The sequence below is a fragment of the Electrophorus electricus genome, chromosome 12 (assembly GCF_041902795.1).
Source record: "Electrophorus electricus isolate QZ-2024a chromosome 12, ASM4190279v1, whole genome shotgun sequence".
NCBI lineage: Eukaryota > Metazoa > Chordata > Actinopteri > Gymnotiformes > Gymnotidae > Electrophorus > Electrophorus electricus.
In genome coordinates, this window is record NC_137508.1 from 27,021,384 (window position 1) to 27,041,474 (window position 20,091).

The 20,091-nt window shown below is 46.1% G+C and overlaps 1 protein-coding gene across 1 annotated transcript in view; it reads left to right on the forward strand.

Moving 5' to 3' along the window:
- tenm3 (teneurin transmembrane protein 3) overlaps window positions 1–20,091 on the forward strand; it is a 201,620-nt gene that overhangs the window by 66,681 nt on the left and 114,848 nt on the right. Inside the window, exon 3 of the mRNA XM_081724816.1 lies at window positions 10,206–10,394. Within this exon, the coding sequence (XP_081580942.1) occupies window positions 10,206–10,394 (189 nt within the window). The remainder of the gene's footprint in view (window positions 1–10,205; window positions 10,395–20,091) is intronic.

The window sequence follows — 20,091 nt, forward strand, 5'->3', positions numbered from 1 at the left end:
CCTACAACAAACACCACCATCTTAAAAAGGAACAGGAAGTCCAAATGAACCAGTCTGTGTAGGGGTGAGCGCGTGAGAGACGTCCCAATGAATACACTGACCAGAACCTTCACGTCTGGATCCACTGGGCTTTGGGTTTGGGTGGAGCTTTGCAGTCACAGTCCATTCACTTGTGTCTAAAATGTTTAAACACCTGTGCAGGTGTTGCTGAAACCCTGTGATAATCACTTATATTGGATACTGAAGTGAGTTTTTTTAATTACTATGATGTTTTGTTACTGTGATGCGAGAAGGCACTTTAGACCTGCTGGTCCTGCCTCTGACTGTGTCCTGCCTGTGGCTGTGTCCTGCCTGTGGCTGTGTCCTGCCTGTGGCTGAGTCCTGCCTCTGACTGTGTCCTGCCTCTGACTGTGTCCTGCCTGTGGCTGAGTCCTGCCTGTGGCTGTGTCCTGCCTGTGGCTGAGTCCTGCCTGTGGCTGAGTCCTGCCTGTGGCTGTGTCCTGCCTGTGGCTGTGTCCTGCCTGTGGCTGAGTCCTGCCTCTGACTGTGTCCTGCCTGTGGCTGAGTCCTGCCTCTGACTGTGTCCTGCCTGTGGCTGTGTCCTGCCTGTGGCTGAGTCCTGACTCTGACTGTGTCCTGCCTGTGTTTGTGTCCTGCCTGTGGCTGAGTCCTGACTCTGACTGTGTCCTGCCTGTGTTTGTGTCCTGACTGTGACTGTGTCTGCAGGGACACATATCCCTGACAGCCTGATGTTTTGTTTACGCACCCCGAAATCTGCCTAACGTTCCGTAAACCCCAGCAGCTTAACGCTCCAGTACAAACCGGACCGGAGTGGCTTGGCTGAGGCCATCCGGTACTGCGTCGTAAAACGGAAGACTGACATCATGGAAATTTTTGCCTTTCCTTTATCGTTTTTTTTTTCTCTCTTTCTTTGTGGTGTGTTGAGAAAAGAAGAGCAGGATCGATACGTCCGCATTCAAAGCCTGGAAGTGTCGCTTGTCATTTCAGCTCCTCTCTCTCTCTCTCTCTTCCTCCGTCTCTCAGTGAGGGAGCCGTTGTGTTTTTTTTGTTTGTTTGTTTTTGTTTGTTTTTGGTTTTTTTCCCCAATTTCTAGTTTCCTGAGCAGTTTTTTTTTTTCTTCAGCTGTCTCTGAAAGTGTTGGGGCACTTTTAGTGTGTGTGAAATAAGCGCCTCACACAAAGCCCTGGGTGTAAAGAAGCAGGATTACCACCGCGTGCACGACTCTCTTAAAGCTGAATTAACCACTCATTCATCTTTGTTTTGGCTCCAAAAACAGCCTTGTAAAGAAAGGTGACACTTAACAGCACCGAACGCCTGACAGCTAAACGAGGCAAACCACTTAGCTGTCGTGTCCCCCCCCCTCTCTCTCTCTCTGCCCCCCATCTTCACCTTTCTTCTCATTCTTTCCCTCTCTCCTTTCTCCATCTACAAGCTGTGTGAAATAGAGGTGGCAGTTGTAATGTTCTCCCCAACTCCTCTCTCTCTCCTGACGGGGATGTGGGAATCTTTGTGTCTCTGCCATTGTGTCCCACCTGTGGAACCGCATGTCCTCATACAGAAGCTTACAAACTTGAGCCTGTTGATCTCTCTGCGTTTCCTTCAACACGTCTCCGCTGTGTTAAGCACCACGCAGCTTGCTTTCAAACTTTGAGTGTGTGTGTGTCAGTGGGAAAATGACTGAAAGATATTTAGGAACAATACAACAGACACACACGAACTGAGCTAGGTGGCTTTTCTGGTAGCCACCAGTGTAGATCTGGACAGTACATTCTGCCATCAGTGAGTCCATTTGGAGATGGTTTGGCTCGATTTCTCCATGGATCTCTCCGTCTGACCTCCCCAGATGCTCCACTCCACTGTAGCGTCCTCTGCTTTCTCCTTGGACACCACCAAACCACCTCCACACCAAAAGTTACAAACGCGTCTTCTGTTTCCTCGCCGACCTGTCACGTGACTACACAGATCCATCCCAAAAACTGTAGACAATGGCGTGCGATGCCGTCAAAACACCAGTAGAATTTAGCTGCGTCTAATCATGCAGAGATCTGCTCTGTTCCACCGTGCGCCTGGAACCAGAAGGCCTTGTAGATCCCAGTGGAGAAATTCAGTTCTCTGCTTTTGGCCATACGGTGCCCCTTTTTCTTGGCTATCCAAGAATGTAATTATTTAAAGTCCATTATCCTTACTAAATCTCAGTCAATCTGTGCTTCGGACATGACTGTGTGTGCGTGTGTCTGTCTGTCTGTGCATGATGTCTGTTAGTTTATGTGCTTTGGGTGTGTGTGTATTTGTGTGTGTGTGTGTGTGTGTGTGTGTGTGTGTGTGTGTGTGTGTGTGTGTGTGGCTATTGCCAGATTGAAGTTGGCACTGTAGCTTAGCAGCTGTTGTGCAAGTGATGCAGGGCATCTTGGGGGGCTGGAGAGCGTGCTGACCCCGCTAGGGAGGGGGATTTGGGGGTATGAGGGTTGGTCTTGTGGGATTGGGGGGCCTGGGACCATCCTAACTGACCTCTTCCAACCCAAGCAGCTCACACAGTCTGATCAGGAAAAGAGGCTTTATTCATCCCCTCTCTCTCTCTCTCTCTTCTCTTTCCATCCCTCTTTCGTTGCATTTAAGATATCTCTTGTGGTGTTTGATAAAATATTCTTCTTGTGTTTAGCATCTCTTTGCAAATCTTTTATTTACAGCAGATTAAATGTAGCTCGGCACGCCCGTGGCTCTTTCTCCTAGCCGTGGTGTGTGACTCGGGGCTTTAGGCGGGACCTGCTACCCTGCTGGTTTGTATTAAGCTGGTCTGAATGGCCGGGTCGAATCCAGCCGCGCTGGTGCGTCTGCTTGTCTGGTGTTATAACAGAGCAGGCCCGCTGGTCAAAACAGCATCTTCCTCGTCCCTGCGCTTCAGTATGGGAGCCTCACGCTGTCCGTGTGAGTGTGTGACACAAAGAGGAAGGATGTGTTCCTGACATCTGTGTATCAAAGGTGTTAGGAGTTAGTGTTTGGGATTTAACATCTGTGTATCAAAGGTGTTAGGAGTTAGTGTTTGGGATTTAACATCTGTGTATCAAAGGTGATAGGAGTTAGTGTTTGGGATTTTCAAGATTTTTGGGATTTTCAAGTTTTGGGATTTTCATGCAGTAATCTTCTGGTGGAGAACTCTCTCTGTCTTTCTCTCGCTCGTTCTCTCTCTCTCTCTCTCTCTCTCTCTGTATCTCAGTTAATTTCAGTAGTACTTTATTGACATGACAGATATTCATACTTGTATTGGCGAAACTTTTATGAAGAAATTACAAGCATAGAATTGTAAACAAAAGGTAAAATAGATTTAAATCGTATACATCACACTCTCTCTCTCTCTCGCTCTCTCTCTCTCTCTCTTTCTCCCTCTCTCCACATTGGGGTCTGTGTGTGATTAAAAGTTTGTAGGTGTTTGTGTATGCTTACGCATGCATGCATAAATGTGCTTGTGTGTGTGTGCAGTCTCTCTCTCAGCCCCCTGCTGGTGTGTGTGTGTGTGTGTGTGTGTGTGTGTGTGTGTGTGTGTGTGTGTGTGTGTGTGTGCTGGTGTAGTAGTCCACTGTGAGAGCTTTGTCCGCTGTTCAGTCAACAGCTTAATGAACTTTTCTCACCCTTAGCAAACCACAGGCCCCTAATTAGACCAGAGTACAGTGCTAATACTCAGAATGTGTGCTCATGCAAGAGTGTGTGTGTGTGTGTGTGTGTGTGTGTGTGTGTGTGTGTGTGGCTCTTACCCTGTGTGTTGTAGCTGTTTGGGTATTTTTGCATTGTTTTGACTCTGTTGTCTGTGATTGATGGTGTAATTGGTGGTTCTGTTTGACGCAGATCTGCCTGCTTCACACTGGAGTGTGCAGTTGGTTTACAATGTTACAGAGAGATAGAGAAGGTGGGAGGGAGAGAGGGAGTCACATGGAGAGAGAGAGAGAGATAGAGAGGGTGGGAGGGAGAGAGGGAGTCACATGGAGAGAGAGAGAGAGATAGAGAGAAGGAGGCAGAGGGAGGGAGAGAGAGAGAGAGAGTCTGTTAGCAGTAACGCTGCCGTTTACATGAATGACATAAGGCAACAAAAATGAGACACAGAGTGTGTGTGTGTGTGTTTGTCTGCTGGAAGACCTGAGGAATCGGGGACATTATATTATTAATCTCTGCTTACACTCACCTCGGCCTTCAGTTGCCTTGTGTACGCCTGTACCCCCCATTAGCGTGACTGCACTGTGAATCACTGGAAATTGAATCTCGCCGCTCCGAGCGGGAAAAGAGCTCCTCTCCTCCACATCAGAAGAGCGGAATTATAGATCCTCCCATCAGCCTGAGCACTCACCTCCCAGCCTAAACTCAGTTAGGGGAATCCGTCTTCATTTGGACCTGCTGTGACGCTGATTTGATGCGGGACACTCAGGAATGTTTGGATATTTGGGGGTGGGGTTATGTGGGTGGGGTAGCGGGGGTGTTCTGAGCAGCGATTCAGAGCTAGAGGCTGAGATCACAGCACACAGGCATTATACCACATCTCCTGGGTGAGAGGAGAGAGAGAAAAGGAAGAGGGAGGGAGTAGAGGAGAAAGGTAGAAGGGGTAAGGGAGGTGGGGAGGTGGGTGGAGGGGTAGGGGAGGTGGGGAGGTGGGTGGAGGGGTAAGGGTAGAAGAGGGATGCAGCCAGCTGGATGGAAGGTTGGTGCAGCAGTCTACACGGTTCTACAGCAGGTCTACACCATGTTTAGAGCAGGTCTATGGCAGGTCTACACCATGTTTAGAGCAGGTCTACGGCAGGTCTACACCATGTTTAGAGCAGATCTACAGAAGGTCTACACCATGTTTAGAGCAGATCTACAGAAGGTCTACGCAGGGCTACAGCGGGTCTATAGCAGGTCTACAGAGCTCCGTCCTGCCTCCTCCGTATGTTGATGCAGCTCTGGTATTAGCAGACTGTGTGTTTTTTAGTGATGAATGCGTGATGAGGCTTCATCTGTTCTCGGTATTGATCAGACTGGCCAGCCTCCCAGCACTCAATAGCAGGTTAAATATTTCATCCTTCTGATGATTAACACCACTTCTGAATAATTGCACACCTCCCATACTGTTTAATTTATTGATGCTAAAAATCCATATATTTATTATTAGGCAGTTGTGCTCTTCTTCCGTCTTTTTGGACGTGAACTTTCCTTTATTCTCCCCACATCTGTAGACTAGACACTGACCAAGACACACACTCACACGTGTATGCACACACGCCCGAACAGGAACCCATCTGTCACCGCCCTGATAACTTCAGCAGTGGGGGGAACACACCTCCTCCCAGACGCTGTTACATCTCTAGGGTGCGAGCATACAGGTTGCTCCTGTATCTCATCTCTCTGGATCCCAGCTCCGATACGGAACATTCCAGAACTGAGAGGGCATTACGTAGCTTTCCGCAGTTTGTGTAGACACATCTGGTCTGAGTCATTTTCCCATATCTAAATTAGTCATTCTGTAGGTACCTCTCTCTCTCTCTCTCTCGCTCTCCTTCCCTCTCTTTTTCTCTCTTTTGCTCTCGTTCTTTCTCACTCACACTCTCTCTCTCTCTCTCTCTCACCCTTTAGTTTTGTCAGTGTGCTGTTCCCAGGTGTAAAGGCTGTTATATGGTTATCTTTCTCTTTCCACAGTTCTGTGTGATCGTCTGAACTGAGACATTGCTGCTTCACTTCACATGTAGCCTGGGAGGATAATGAGAGAGGGAGAGAGTTGGAGAGAGAGGGGGGGGGGGAGGGAGAGAGAGAGGGAGAGAGAGAGAGAGAGAGGGAGAGAGAGAGAGAGAGAGAGAGAGATTGCAGTAGAAGGAGAATGAAAACGTGAAGAGCAGAGTTGGCATTGTTCTGCTCCAATAGATATAAACACACTCAGGCTCTCTGCTATTTACGTCAGAGTGTGTGTGTGAGTGTGTGTGAGTGTGTGTGTGTGTGTGTGTGTGTTGTCCCTGAAAGGTTATAATTCTATCGGCATCACATAATGCAAGCAAGAACTCCAGAACAAAAAGATCAGATCAGATAATGTACTTTTAGAAAAATACCCACTGATGTGTCTATGCCACTTACATTGTGTGCTTTGTATATACGATATAATCCCTCATTCACCTTCTCTCTCTCTCTCTCTGTAGTGATATAAATGGAGTGATATCTCTGTGGTGATCTCCTTCCTCTCTTCATCTCTCACTTCATGCGTCTCCCTGCCCACTAACTTAGTTCTCATTGGCTTGCCACAGTGTGGAGATACACACACACACACACACACACACACACACACACACACACACACACACACACACACACACACACACACACACACACACAATTACAGTACAACGCAGTGTGCTCCATTCATCCCTTTGTGTTAAATGCACTCTTAAATATATTCTAAAAACGACTCACAAGCTCTGCACTTAATGACTGAACTGTGTTACCGCTTTGTGGGTCGACCCTGTGGGCTCTGGTGGTCTCTAGTGACTGTGTTTATGGTGACTGTGTTTATGGTGACTGTGTATAGTGACTGTTTATGGTGACTGTGTATAGTGACTGTGTATGGTGACTGTGTTTATGGTGACTGTGTATAGTGACTGTGTTTATGGTGACTGTGTATAGTGACTGTGTTTATGGTGACTGTGTATAGTGACTGTGTTTATGGTGACTGTGTATAGTGACTGTGTTTATGGTGACTGTGTTTATGGTGACTGTGTATAGTGACTGTGTGTATGGTGACTGTGTATGGTGACTGTGTGTATGGTGACTGTGTGTATGGTGACTGTGTATGGTGACTGTGTATAGTCAGCCCTGCTGGGGTGCTGTGTTCACCTTCTTCATTCCCCTTCATCTCTCCAGTGGTTGGGGGGACTAGAAATGAAGAACTATTCTTCACATACACATCTATAATCTGTACATCTATAATCTGTACATCTAAACATGTACTTTCATGCACTCTCCTTTACTCTCAAGGACTCCGTTGATACAGCGCCCAGAATATGTGTATGTGTGTGTAGATTTGCATGGCTGTGATGCTCTTTCTCGTAACTAGCATGCCTGTTGCCAGGGTGATAAATAACTCTTGTTATCTGGCAAGCCCAATGTACAGAACACCATATTTCTCTAAAACTATCTTCAAGTCTCCTTGTTGTCTTTTGTTCCTCTTTACTCGCATCTCCTCTCGCCAGTGTTCTACAGACAAAAATCCCCTAAGATGATAAAACAAGGGCTCAGATTTTCAAAGCCGTCCTTTGGTTTGTCGTGATGCCATTTGGGGTTTAAGAAGGCTGCTGTTCCAGATAGTAGAGCCTCCTTGGCCGGACTGTGACTCCCCCGTTCTCTCTCTGATGAGACCTTTTCTCTGTGGTTAAAGAGTGTGTTGTCATATTGTTAACTATCTCATCGGAGCGTTTAGTCTGAGAAGAACGGGTGAATATGTCTTTTGGTCCCAGAGAAGAGGCTGTGAAGTGTGTGTGTGTGGGGGGGGTGATTTATTCACGCTCTCCTCTTATTGAGAGAAGATATGGAGCATGTCCTTCAGGCTTGTGCCTTATGGGTAATGTGTGGGACAAATAGAGGGAGACTGTGTGTGTGTGTGTGTGTGTGTGTTTATATGTAAAATTGTGTGTGTGTTTAGATATGAGATTATGTGTGTTTATATGTATGATTGTGTGTTTATATGTGTGATTGTGTGTGTTTATATGTATAATTGTGTGTGTGTTTATATGTATGGTTGTGTGTGTGTGTACGCTATTGCTTCTTTTTTTCCTCAGTTCTTCGGTTAGTATATTGATTGATTGCCTATAGATCTGAATGTTAAAACCCAGACATGTATACCAAAGACCAGACTGTTTCTGCCTCTCCCACACATGCACACATGCTCACACACACCCAGCACATTCACACACACACACACACACGCCACACACACTGAAGCCCAGGATGATGGTGATTGGTTTTGACCCTGTGTCAAGCTAAGAAGCACTCTCGATGAATTCTGGGTAGAATCACACAAAGGGGAAAATCAATGTCTGACAAACACAGCCATGTTTGGTTTAGTTCAGCCAAGTGATGAGAATTGGAGAATAACAACCTGATGATCAAGTGTGCGCGCATGTGTGTGTGTGTATTGGCCACCCTTTCCTGTTGCATTGTGGGAGTCTGTTAAATGGAAACCACCTTTCTTATGCGTTCATTTTTAATGTTCCCTCATCACACACACTTTTGTTTGTATCTCAGCCAGTGGAGTAAAGAACGCAAAACTCTAACCTCATCTGACATTTTAACCGCTCCTTCATCATCGTCATCCTCAACACCTCCCTGGCTTAGTCAGGATGCATTACGCACAGCTGCTATGCATTATGGTCTGGCTTCATTAGTTTGTGGGCTCTTAAAGTCATCACACACGAGGGGAAAGGCTTGATCTCTTCTGTGTCTTTGTGCGTGTGTGTCTGTGTGTGTGTGTGTGTTGGGTGGGTGGGCATGTGTTTGGGGGTGTAAGACTGTGTGTAGGATTGTGTGTAGGGCTGTGTGGTAGGTGGTGGAAAGTGATGATGAGGCATGCAAAATCTATCAAAGCAGGAAGTATTACACATTGCCTGCTGTCTCTCTCTCTCCCTCTCTCTCTCTCTGTGCTGAGCTCAGAGGTATTTAGTCAGCTCCTTTCTCGCCTGTTAGCAGTGTGTAGATAGAGAACAGCTTTAACACAAATGTAATCAGAATGATTCTCCCTAAAAGGAATTCTCAAAGACCTTGGAATCTCCTGTAACACGGTCTACCGTTCCGAACTCTGCCGTGGGCCACAGAGCCCAGAGCAGTCTGTCACTTCAGCTAGAGAGAATGGCTTTGTTGGGTCATTCACGTCCTTCTCTCTCTCTCACACACACACACACACACTCTCACACACACACACACACACACACACACACACACACACTGCAGCTCGATGGGGTTACCGGGAGCTCTTGTGCTCTGTGGCCTTCAGTCTTATACACTGGGCTTCCATTCATAGCTTTGCAAATAAAGCCAGCGATAATTAAAGGAATTCATTTATTGTTCCCCTTTTCTCTCTATATACACTCTTTCTCTCTCTCTCTCTCTCACACATTCTCTCTCTCGCTCTCTTTGTTAGGAAGCACCCCCGATCGAAAGACCCTGAGCCTTTCCAAAGTGCTCAAGCTTTCTGTCACACTTTCACACCATGAGCTCAGATGTGCTCGAAAGCGCCTCTACCTGCTTGTCCTGAACTGATCTCGGATCAGTCATTCACCACTGACCGACCCAGAAAGGCAACACTGCTCCTGGTTCGGGCTGTGAATGGCACCCATTAGGGGGAGTGTATGTCTTGACAGAGTTCTGATTGTTTTGGGCTGCTGGTTTCAGTATTAAATGCAGTGTGGTGTGAATGAGACTGAACATTAGCTCTCGCACTTGACTGGTAGTGGCTAAAAAAAGCTTTTGGTGGAAAAATAACTGTGACTAAATAGGGCAGAACGTAGAACAGAAGCCAATCATACTGTCAGCCCGGATACTGATGGATGACTCCATTCCTCTACAGGAACTGGAGAATGAACCGGGTTTGAGGAACAGGATACACACACACACACACGCAAAAATAGTCTGGCACAACAGTTTGTGATACTAGACATTGTTAAGATCTAAAGAAACAAACACCAGACAGAGTAACAGGTGGCTGGTGTAAGAAAACGCACACAGAATTTCAAGTCAAAATTTCACAAAGATTTGGACCAAACTAGAATAATTCAGCACACTGCTGATGACTGACAGGTGACAGTGCTCAATGGAGACAGGTGGCGTCAGTACAAGGGAGCACGTGTGTGAGGTTTCAGTACTGTAGACACACACAAGTTTTTTTTAAATAACTAACAGATTTAGTGGTAATTGAAATTTGATTTCAGTTCCATGGAACATGAAGTAGTTTTGAGTTTGCGGTCGTGCGCATGTGTGGGGCATTCCGTCTCCCTGCCGGATCTCTCTGGCTTCCAGATCCCCTGTCTCCTCCATTGTCTGTTCTCTGTAATCTCTCAGAGTTTCTGCTGTTACTCTTATTACTTTTGCTTTGGTGTTATTGTTTTGTTGACGTTTTTGTTTGGTTTCTTTGTTTTTGCTGTGTGTGTGTGTGTGTGTGTGTGTGTGTGTGTGTGTGTGTTCTGTAGGTTCTCCCATGCCATCCTCTCTCCCCAGTCCATCTGAACATTGCCATTCCCAGCCACCATCACCCAATCTCCATGACAACCAGAGTTCGGTGCTCAGCAGTGCCCCTGTGCAGGCTGTTGGGGGCTCGGACTCAGAGGAGGAGTTTACGCCCGCTCTCTATAGAGCTGTAGCCCCGCCCTCCACCAATGGTAAGGCAGGGAGCATAAGCCCCGCCCCTTCCTCTATCTCTCTGTGTAATTTAGCTTTATTGACATGTGTAAAGTGCACTGTTGCACAGTAAAGTATAAAGATTAACATTTTCAGTGACACTAATAGAAACTATAGCGTTATAGGCAATTCATTACAATGATAAAATAACAGTAGTTAGAGAAATAAAATAAAAAATAATAGTTGCAAAAATAAGTAGCATAATTCTAGTCGGCAGACAAACGCACCCTCTGTGTGTCTCTTCCTCTGGTGCCCCATATTTCTCTTTTCTTTCGGTTTCTTTCCGTCTCTCCCGCCGTTTATTCCTTTTGCTCTCTTTCTTCCTTTCATTCTCTGTCCCTCTTTATTTTTCTCTTTTTGGTCTCTCTGTCTGTCTGTAAAATCGCCGGTTTGCACTCAGAGGTCTTGTGGAAAGTTTTATTGGAGCATGTCGCGTCCAATCAGTGTGTCGGGCTTCCTGCGGAGACCGTGTGCGTTTAAGCGGCCTTTTGTGTTAAACCCTTCCTCTGGTGCTTTAGTAGCGCTTTAATTCCCACTGCTGGCCATGGTTAAGAGCTCAGCTGGTAACCCTCCCAGGGTTGGGGCTAAAAGGCCAGAGCTGGAAGTGTGGCAGGGGCTTTGTTTGAGCGCTTATCACGCCTCTGTACCAGAGCACCACATACCGTAACTCTAATGTACCAGAGCACCACATACCGTAACTCTAATGTACCAGAGCACCACATACCATAACTCTAATGTACCAGAGCACCACATACCGTAACTCTAATGTACCAGAGCACCACATACAGTAACTCTAATGTATCAGAGCACCACATACAGTAACTCTAATGTATCAGAGCATCACATACAGTAACTGCAATGTACCAGAGCACCACATACAGTAACTGCAATGTACCAGAGCACCACATACAGTAACTGCAATGTACCAGAGCACCACATACCGTAACTCTAATGTACCAGAGCACCACATACAGTAACTCTAATGTATCAGAGCACCACATACAGTAACTATAATGTACCAGAGCATCACATAACATAACTCTAGTGTACCAGAGGACCACATACCGTAACTCTAATGTACCACAGCAGCACATGCTGTAACTCTAATGTGTCAGAGCATCACATACAGTAACACTAACGTAGCAGAGCACCACATATAGTAACTCTAATGTACCAGAGCACCACATACACTCATGTTACTAAGTATTACTGGCATGGCACTCTCTCTCTCTCTCTCTCTCTCTTTCACTTTCTTTTTTCATCTTTTTATTTATTTTCAATAAAGAAAAAAGATCTTCTATGTGTCTTTCCTCCCACACATATGCGCACATATGAACACCCACACACGTCCACACAAACACCCACATTTCTGCACAGGCCGTGCCTGATCTGAGAGTTTCAGTGCCTGTAGTCATTCTGTATTAGAATCATGAAGGTAATAACCTCCAGCTCAGAATTTGTCCTCTCTCTCTCTCTCTCTCTCTCTCGCTCTCGCTCTACCTCCCTCTCTCTCTCGCTCTCGCTCTACCTCCCTCTCTCTCTTGCTCTCTCTCTCTCTCGCTCTCGCTCTACCTCCCTCTCGCTCTACCTCCCTCTCTCTCGCTCTCGCTCTCCCTCCCTCTCTCTCTCTCTCTCTCTCTCTCTCTTTACCCCTCCCTCTCTTTCTCTCTCTCTCTCCCTCTCTCTCTCTCTGTTTGACTACACACTCACAGTTACATGCATGCGCAAATACATTTTCACGTACGCAGACACGGCACTTACATGCACGCTGGCACACACAAACACACAGATTCACACTAACAATCACATACAGACACACACCAACAGTCACTTACATGCAAACAAATACGTACTAACGTATATTGGAACGTGTTCCGTGTAAGTGGTGTCTCTGCATGCACGTGACTGCGAGCATGTGTGTGTGAGTGGTTGTGAGTGTTGTTACGTGTGTGAGGACAGTCACTCATACACACACTCAAATGCACACACTCATAAGCATTTGATAAGATACTCATAGAGAGATGTCTAAATAGCTAATCACACAGGCACACAATCCTTTAAGTAAGATTTCACACACTCATGTAGACAGCACACACACACACACACACACAGGGACGCGCAAGCACATACATGCCCACATGCATACACACGCACGTGTGCACACACACACGGTCTCTAAGCTCATGTCTCTCACATTTTAAGCAGCTTGTTCCTGACTGCAGTGTCAGCTCAAAAGAGTCTGAGTCAGTCAGCTCAAAAGAGTCTGAGTCAGTCAGCTCAAAAGAGTCTGAGTCAGTCAGCTCAAAAGAGTCTGAGTCAGTCAGCTCAAATGAGTCTGAGTCAGTCAGTTCTAATGAGTCAGTCTCTGATGACTTTGTCCGTACTGAGTCTATTCATACTGAGTCTGGTCATGTTGCTTTAGCTCCTAAGAGGTGGTGTGTGCTGCGGTGTGGAGTACTGTTGTTATTTGGATCAAACTCTTGGAGTATTGTTGTTATTTGGATCAAACTCTTGGAGTACTGTTGTTATTTGGATCAAACTCTTGGAGTACTGTTGTTATTTGGATCAAACTCTTGGAGTACTGTTGTTATTTGGATCAAACTCTTGGAGTACTGTTGTTATTTGGATCAAACTCTTGGAGTACTGTTGTTATTTGGATCAAACTCTTGGAGTACTGTTGTTATTTGTTTGCTGTGTTGGCGTTACTAGGCCTGTAATATTTGGGATTCTTGTTTTCCATGTTGATACTTGAACCTTGATCCAGTATTGTAAAATAATTTTAGGCAAAAATTGTGAAAGTGGCCTTATTCTATGGAAAAAGTGAAATGTGGAACATGTATAGACGACCTGTCTTTAGGCTCCCACGGCGTATCCATGGCGGTTTGTCTCCAAGCAGACCTCATGGCACAGCTGGGAAATGTGCTTCAACCCCGTCTTACACACCATGGAGTCCAGAGGGGTCGTTACTGAGCACACGCTTACGGTTAGGGGCAGATGTAGTCATCGTGGGATTTGATCCAGATAATAATACAAGTGTGTGTATGCGCCCGTGTGTGTGTGTGTGTGTGTGTGTGTGTCTCCCTCTGACCAGACACTCATCTTAACCAGATCTGTGTCACTCCACTCATCATACGAGAGGCTTTTATCTAAAGTGGCTGCTTTTCCTAATAGCCATGTGCAGGCTGTCTCAGAATGCAAACCCCAGCCTTACCGGCAGCCAACCAGACCCCCCCCCCCCACCGCCAAAGCTTCATTAAGTGCTTCCCCGTACGCGCGTGCGTGCGTGTGTGTATCTCCTGCTATTGATCAGTGATCGGGAAGCGGCTCGTTATCCTGAGCGGCCATCGATGTTCCGAACAAGCCGACTTGCTGTGGAGGATTGCCATGGCGACGGGGGCCAGTCAGCCCCCTGTGTAGTAGTAGCGAAAAGCAGAGACTGGGGGGTTTGTCCGAGGCGTGTTTTAATAGACCACCGTGGGCATGGGGAGGAGAGAATGTCTGCAGTCTGATATCACAGAGAGAGAGAGAGTTAAAGAGAGGACGAGTGAACTAGGGGGTAGAAAGAGAGAATGAGTAGAACACAGAGAGTGAGCAGGGAGGATTGGGAGAAGAGGGGAGAGGAGGAGTGATTTAAGGGAGTGTGGGGTGAGACCATCCTGTGTGTGTGTGAGGTGCCTGGACCTTCCTAGCAGTCACTGGAGTGGATGGGCTACACACAAACACACACACACACACACACCAGCTCGATCACCACTGTCAGATGCATTGGGCATGAAAGGAGTGATTTTACAGAGCAGGAATTTCAGTAGTTGAGCAAAGCTGTGAGGGACCCCCACCCACATCCCCAGCGAGCCTCTACCAAGTCTGGTTCTTTTCTTTTGCTTTTCTTTTCCCTCCATCACTTTCCTGTTTAAGCATAGGCTTCCTTAAGATGTTCACGCTTCCCAGTTCCCCTGGCTTCCCAGTTCCCTTAGCTACACAGTTCCCAGTTCCCCTGGCTACACAGTTCCCAGTTCCCCTGGCTACACAGTTCCCAGTTCCTTTGGCTACGCAGTTCCCAGTTCCTTTGGCTACGCAGTTCCCAGTTCCTTTGGCTACGCAGTTCCCAGTTCCTTTGGCTACGCAGTTCCCAGTTCCCTTGGCTACGCAGTTCCCAGTTCCCTTGGCTACGCAGTTCCCAGTTCCCTTGGCTACGCAGTTCCCAGTTCCCCTGGCTACGCAGTTCCCAGTTCCCCTGGCTACGCAGTTCCCAGTTCCCCTGGCTACGCAGTTCCCAGTTCCCTTGGCTACGCAGTTCCCAGTTCCCCTGGCTACGCAGTTCCCAGTTCCATTGGCTACGCAGTTCCCAGTTCCCTTGGCTACACAGAACTGCATGTATAATTGATTTCTGTTTTATTTTTAAGAAAATTGCATGTGTTTGTTGTGCCCTACTGCATGGAGCTGGTTCTCTTACTAGGAATCCTTTGTGTCCATGTGGGTTTTCAAACACACACACACACACACACACACACACACACACACACACACACACACACACATATATATATATATATATATATATATATATATATATATATATATATATATATATATATATATATATATAACAGTGAGTACTCCAGTGTTGTGTTTTTAAAAGTTTAGGATAAGATTCTGCTTAGCTGTCCTCATTAAAAAAGTCTGTGAGCGTGTGACTGTGTGTGTGTGTGTTCCTTCTTTGCATCCCAAACATATTAGTGTTGAGAAGTACACCATTTTCTCGCAATTAAAAATACTTAAAATCCCAAGAGCATCATGTAGAATCTTTGAAGTGGCATTGTTGCATTTGTAGAGAGCTCACCATATTAAACAGGGCTTTTATCATGTTAAGAAATGGACGTACGTGTTAGGCTGAGATTGATTACGTCAGACAACAGAAAAGATCTCTCCTCAGATTACTAGAGTCTCCTCAGAGCTGGGGGATGTGACTCCTCAGAGCTGGGGGATGTGACTCCTCAGAGCTGGGGGATGTGACTCCTCAGAGCTGGGGGATGTGACTCCTCAGAGCTGGGGGATGTGACTCCTCAGAGCTGGGGGATGTGACTTGTCAGATACGGGCATGTGACTCGTCAGAGCTGGGGGATGTGACTTGTCAGATACGGGGATGTGACTCCTCAGAGCTGGGGGATGTGACTTGTCAGATACGGGCATGTGACTCATCAGATCTGGGATCTGGGGGATGTGACTCGTCAGATACGGGGATGTGACTCGTCAGATACGGGGATGTGACTCGTCAGACCTGGGGGATGTGACTCGTCAGACCTGGGGGATGTGACTCGTCAGACCTGGGGGATGTGACTCGTCAGACCTGGGGGATGTGACTCGTCAGATACGGGGTTGTGACTCGTCAGATACGGGGTTGTGACTCGTCAGACCTGGGGGATGTGACTCGTCAGATACGGGGATGTGACTCCTCAGATACGGGGATGTGACTCGTCAGGGGTTGTGGCTAAAATGGCTCCCTCAGTCCCTAAAAGTTCCTTTTTCCTGTTAAAGGTGAGAGAGTTACACATAATAGCAAACAGCTCTTACCATCACAGAGTCGGTGGACATCATCTGAGCTCTTGATCTGTTAAAGTTAATTATTGAGGAGCTGTTTCAATGTACAACTTAATCCTCATGTTTCAGTCCAACGATAGCCTCAAGCACTTTATTGTCTGATCAGAATTCTACATCTCAACCAACAACCTTGAGCATTACCCACCACGCACGCGCATCATTTCCTGTTTCCTGTTCCTGTTCACTGTGCCACCTTCAATTTAGTGTTGCGCGTTTTTTCACGTTCAGTTTAGTTTTGTGAATAATTTCACATTCAGTTTTCCTCCCCATGCTTTCACTGCTCAGGAACTACAACTTTGCTCTGTAATTCAGCCCTTTTATTCACCTCCACACGCTGATATCAGGGGACTCATCAGAGAGCAGCACAATATTCCTCCGATCAGGCCTGTAATTACTCAGAATTACGGCGCATTATGAAGCAGCGCTGCAGACGAACAGGGCAGGATGAATGCCTGGAGCCTCGGCACCATCTTAGATTGCCTCTCAGTGTCTGCACTCTTTGACAGTCGGAGAAATCTACAATGCTCAGAGTGGTGTAATTACTCTCCTCTCCTAGGCCTTTTGCCTCCTTCTGTCTCGCTGTGTCTCACAGTCTCTCTCTCTCTCTCTGTCTCCTTCTTTCTGTCTCACTGTCTCTGATTCTCTGTCTCTCTCTCTTTCTCCTCACCCCTATACCATGTGCAGTGCTGGGGGTTTTTTTCCACTCTGACCAGAATGCTGTGTGCTTACCTGAGATTCCATTGATCTCTTCAAATGATTTGCCCCTGAGTTTGTCAATATTTAAAAACCACTTTGTCCCTCGGAAAATCGTACTCAGCGAAGCAGAGAAATGTCATAACCTGCTGCTATTTGTCTTCTACAAATAGCACAGTGTCCGAGTATTTGACAAGTGAAGGGGTACTGGATGGGAGGGAATGATGAAACCATCCTGTTCCATTCCTGTGTCACCCAGCAGGGCCTAAAACCACTACCAGTGCCCAGCGTCCCACTCCCAGTACCCCGTTTCCTGCTGCTACAACACTGGTTCATTAACAAGACTACAGCAACACATCTGCTTTATGCCACTTTTAGCCCATGAACTGCTAGCAGTGATGGGACAGAAGAAAAGGCTCCAAACTGCTTTGAACTCTGTTTCCCTCTCTCTCTCTCTCTCTCGCTCTTTCTCTCTCTCTCTCTCTCTCGATGATCAGTACGCTTTATTGGCATATCCACATTTTAATACTGTGTTGCCAAAATATCATTAAAACAAGAAGAATGGATGTCTATCTGATGATAGTAATTATTGTAAAAAGAACCATAACCATCATAATGGAACCATAACTGTCATAATAGAACCATAACCATTATAATAGAACCATAACTCTTAAAATGGAACCATAACTGTCATAATAGAACCATAACCATCATAATAGAACCATAACTCTTAAAATGGAACCATAACTGTCATAATAGAACCATAACCATCATAATAGAACCATAACCGTCATAATAGAACCATAACCGTCATAATAGAACCATAACTCTTAAAATGGAACCATAACTGTCATAATAGAACTGTACTAACTATAATACTAGAAATGCTATACACGTTATTCTGAATTTAAAAAACACAGCAAAAAACTGCACTTAAACAAGTTGGTTTATGCACGTCCCTCATGTTGTAAACAGGCATTATATTAAATGTTGATTTCTCCGTTTTTCCCCTTACAGAACGGCCAGTTTGATTGAGAAAAGCTAAACTCAGAGTTTATCATCTCAGACTTAATCAAGTACGTTTAGTGTAGCTGGTCAGATATTTCAGCAAGAAAGCGCAGCTCTGTCTGCTCCGTCATTATTGTACTTGTGGCCCATGTCTTCTCTCTGATCAGCCATCATTGCTTATATCGGCCAGCCCATACGGTTCTTCTCTCTCTGTGTGTCTGTTCATTAGAGGGCAGTACTGTGGCCTCCTGTCTCTGTCTGTCTGGTGGTGGATGGTGGAGGTAAATTGCCTGTTAGTTCTTCTGGCTCGGTGAAATAGGGGGGAGACCTTGACTCACCCCTCTGCTTCCTCTTTTTTTCTTCCTCTTTTTGTGAGAAATTGATGTCTCCTCATCGCTACACACACACACACACACACACACACACACACACACACACGTTCACATACATGCAGATATATACACATAAATACACACATGCTCATACACACACACACACAAACAAACACACAGAGACACGCATGGTTACACACACACGTTCACATACATGCAGATATATACACACACAAACACACATGCAGATATATACAAACACACATGCTCATACACACACACACACACACACAAACAAACACACAGAGACACGCATGGTCACACACACACACACACACACACACACACACACACACACACACACACATATGCACCTGTCATCTGTGGCCACTTTGCCAAAGAGGTATTTTCAATTCTGTCTGGGTCGCTGATCTGAGGACACCATGTCCTGGCCTCCAGTGAGGGAGGGCCATGTGCAGACACACAAAGGTTGATCTCCGCCACAGAAGAGCAGCCTCCCAGCACACCCGAGCTAGAATACGTCCCCGTCTCTCTGCAGGAAGTTCCTCCCGCTGCCATATTGACGAACTCCCTCCCTCCCTCCCTCCCTCCCTCTGTTAATTTCCTCTTTCTCTTCCTTGTGCTCCTCCTCTTTCAATCTTTGCCCTTATTCCTCCTTTTGTCTCTCATGCGTCTCCCTGTTGAACCTGAGACTGTGGCTTTAATGCGGAGTCCTCTGGTCAGATAACAGCACTCTGACCTCCGGTCTGTTCAGCCTCTTGTCAAACCCCCAGACTCAGGGCAGACGACAAAACTGGCCCTTTCTCTCGCTCTCTCCTTCTTTCTTCTTTCTCTGCGGTACCGTGGCCTGCCGCCACTGCCGTGTTTTAGCCGAGCCTTTTGCTTGTGTGTCAGTGACGGTGAGAGAGAACCCAAGCTGAGTTTGGGTTATGGTTCTTCTACCGTGTTGCCACAGACATGGAGTGCACATAGCTGAGCCAGCCAATCAGCCCCCAGCCAGCCAATCAGCCCCCAGCCAGCCAATCAGCTTCCTTCTGCACGGGTTAGATATTTTCACACTGAGAGAAAACAGCTCATGTGTTTTTTGGGGGTTTTGTCAGCATATTGTGTCCTGCTCATCTGGCCTGCAGTGACCACACACTGTTCCGTTTTTGGCAGTGCGTTGCAGTGAGAACACACTGCTTTGTTTTGGGCAGTGCAATGCAGTGACCACACGGCTCTGTTTTTGGCAATAGCTCTATTTCCATGGCTAGACTGTGGTCACTGGGTCTCGGTGCTGTCGCTGCCTCGAAAGAAGATACTATGCCTGTTTCTCGCTCTCTCTCTCTCAATCACACACACACACACACTCATAGACTTTCTCCTTCTCTCAAATTTAAATAGCTTTATTGTTGTGTAGATATACACATACTTGTTTTTGTGTTGAATTTTCAATTTTAAATGGATATAATTGAAGAAATTTAATTGATCCAATTATTAATATATCAATTTGGCTGGGTTTTGTGTGTGGTTCAGAGGTGTGGTTGTGAGAGGGTGTAGGTGACTGTACTGTGAAGGTGGTGTTTTTCTTTGCAGGGTCTGTGGGGTGTGTTTGTGGGTGTAGGCTGTGTGCTAACAGGACACTTTGGTGTGCCGGCGGAAGTGGGAGCAGAACGGAAAACTTTAGAAAATGCAGTAAGAGAGAAGGAACGTTCACCAAGCTCTTTAGTATGGGGCAGATCTGCTGTGATGATGATGTACTTTTAAACTTTGCAAAATTCCAAATGAATTTTTTACTCAGACGTGTCCGTTAAAGAAGTCTTTCTGACTAATTATTGGACCTGCTACCTCACTGCCATATAGTAGTGTGGGCTTAATGATATAATTACATATTTTTAGCCAAATCTGAACTAGTGGGCTGAATGTATTAATAGATATTTTAATATAATAATAATATATTAATATAATAATATAATATATCCCTATAATATAGCCTTGCCGGTGCATGCATAGTCTTGCTGAAGGGGTCAAATGTCCAGATTAATAA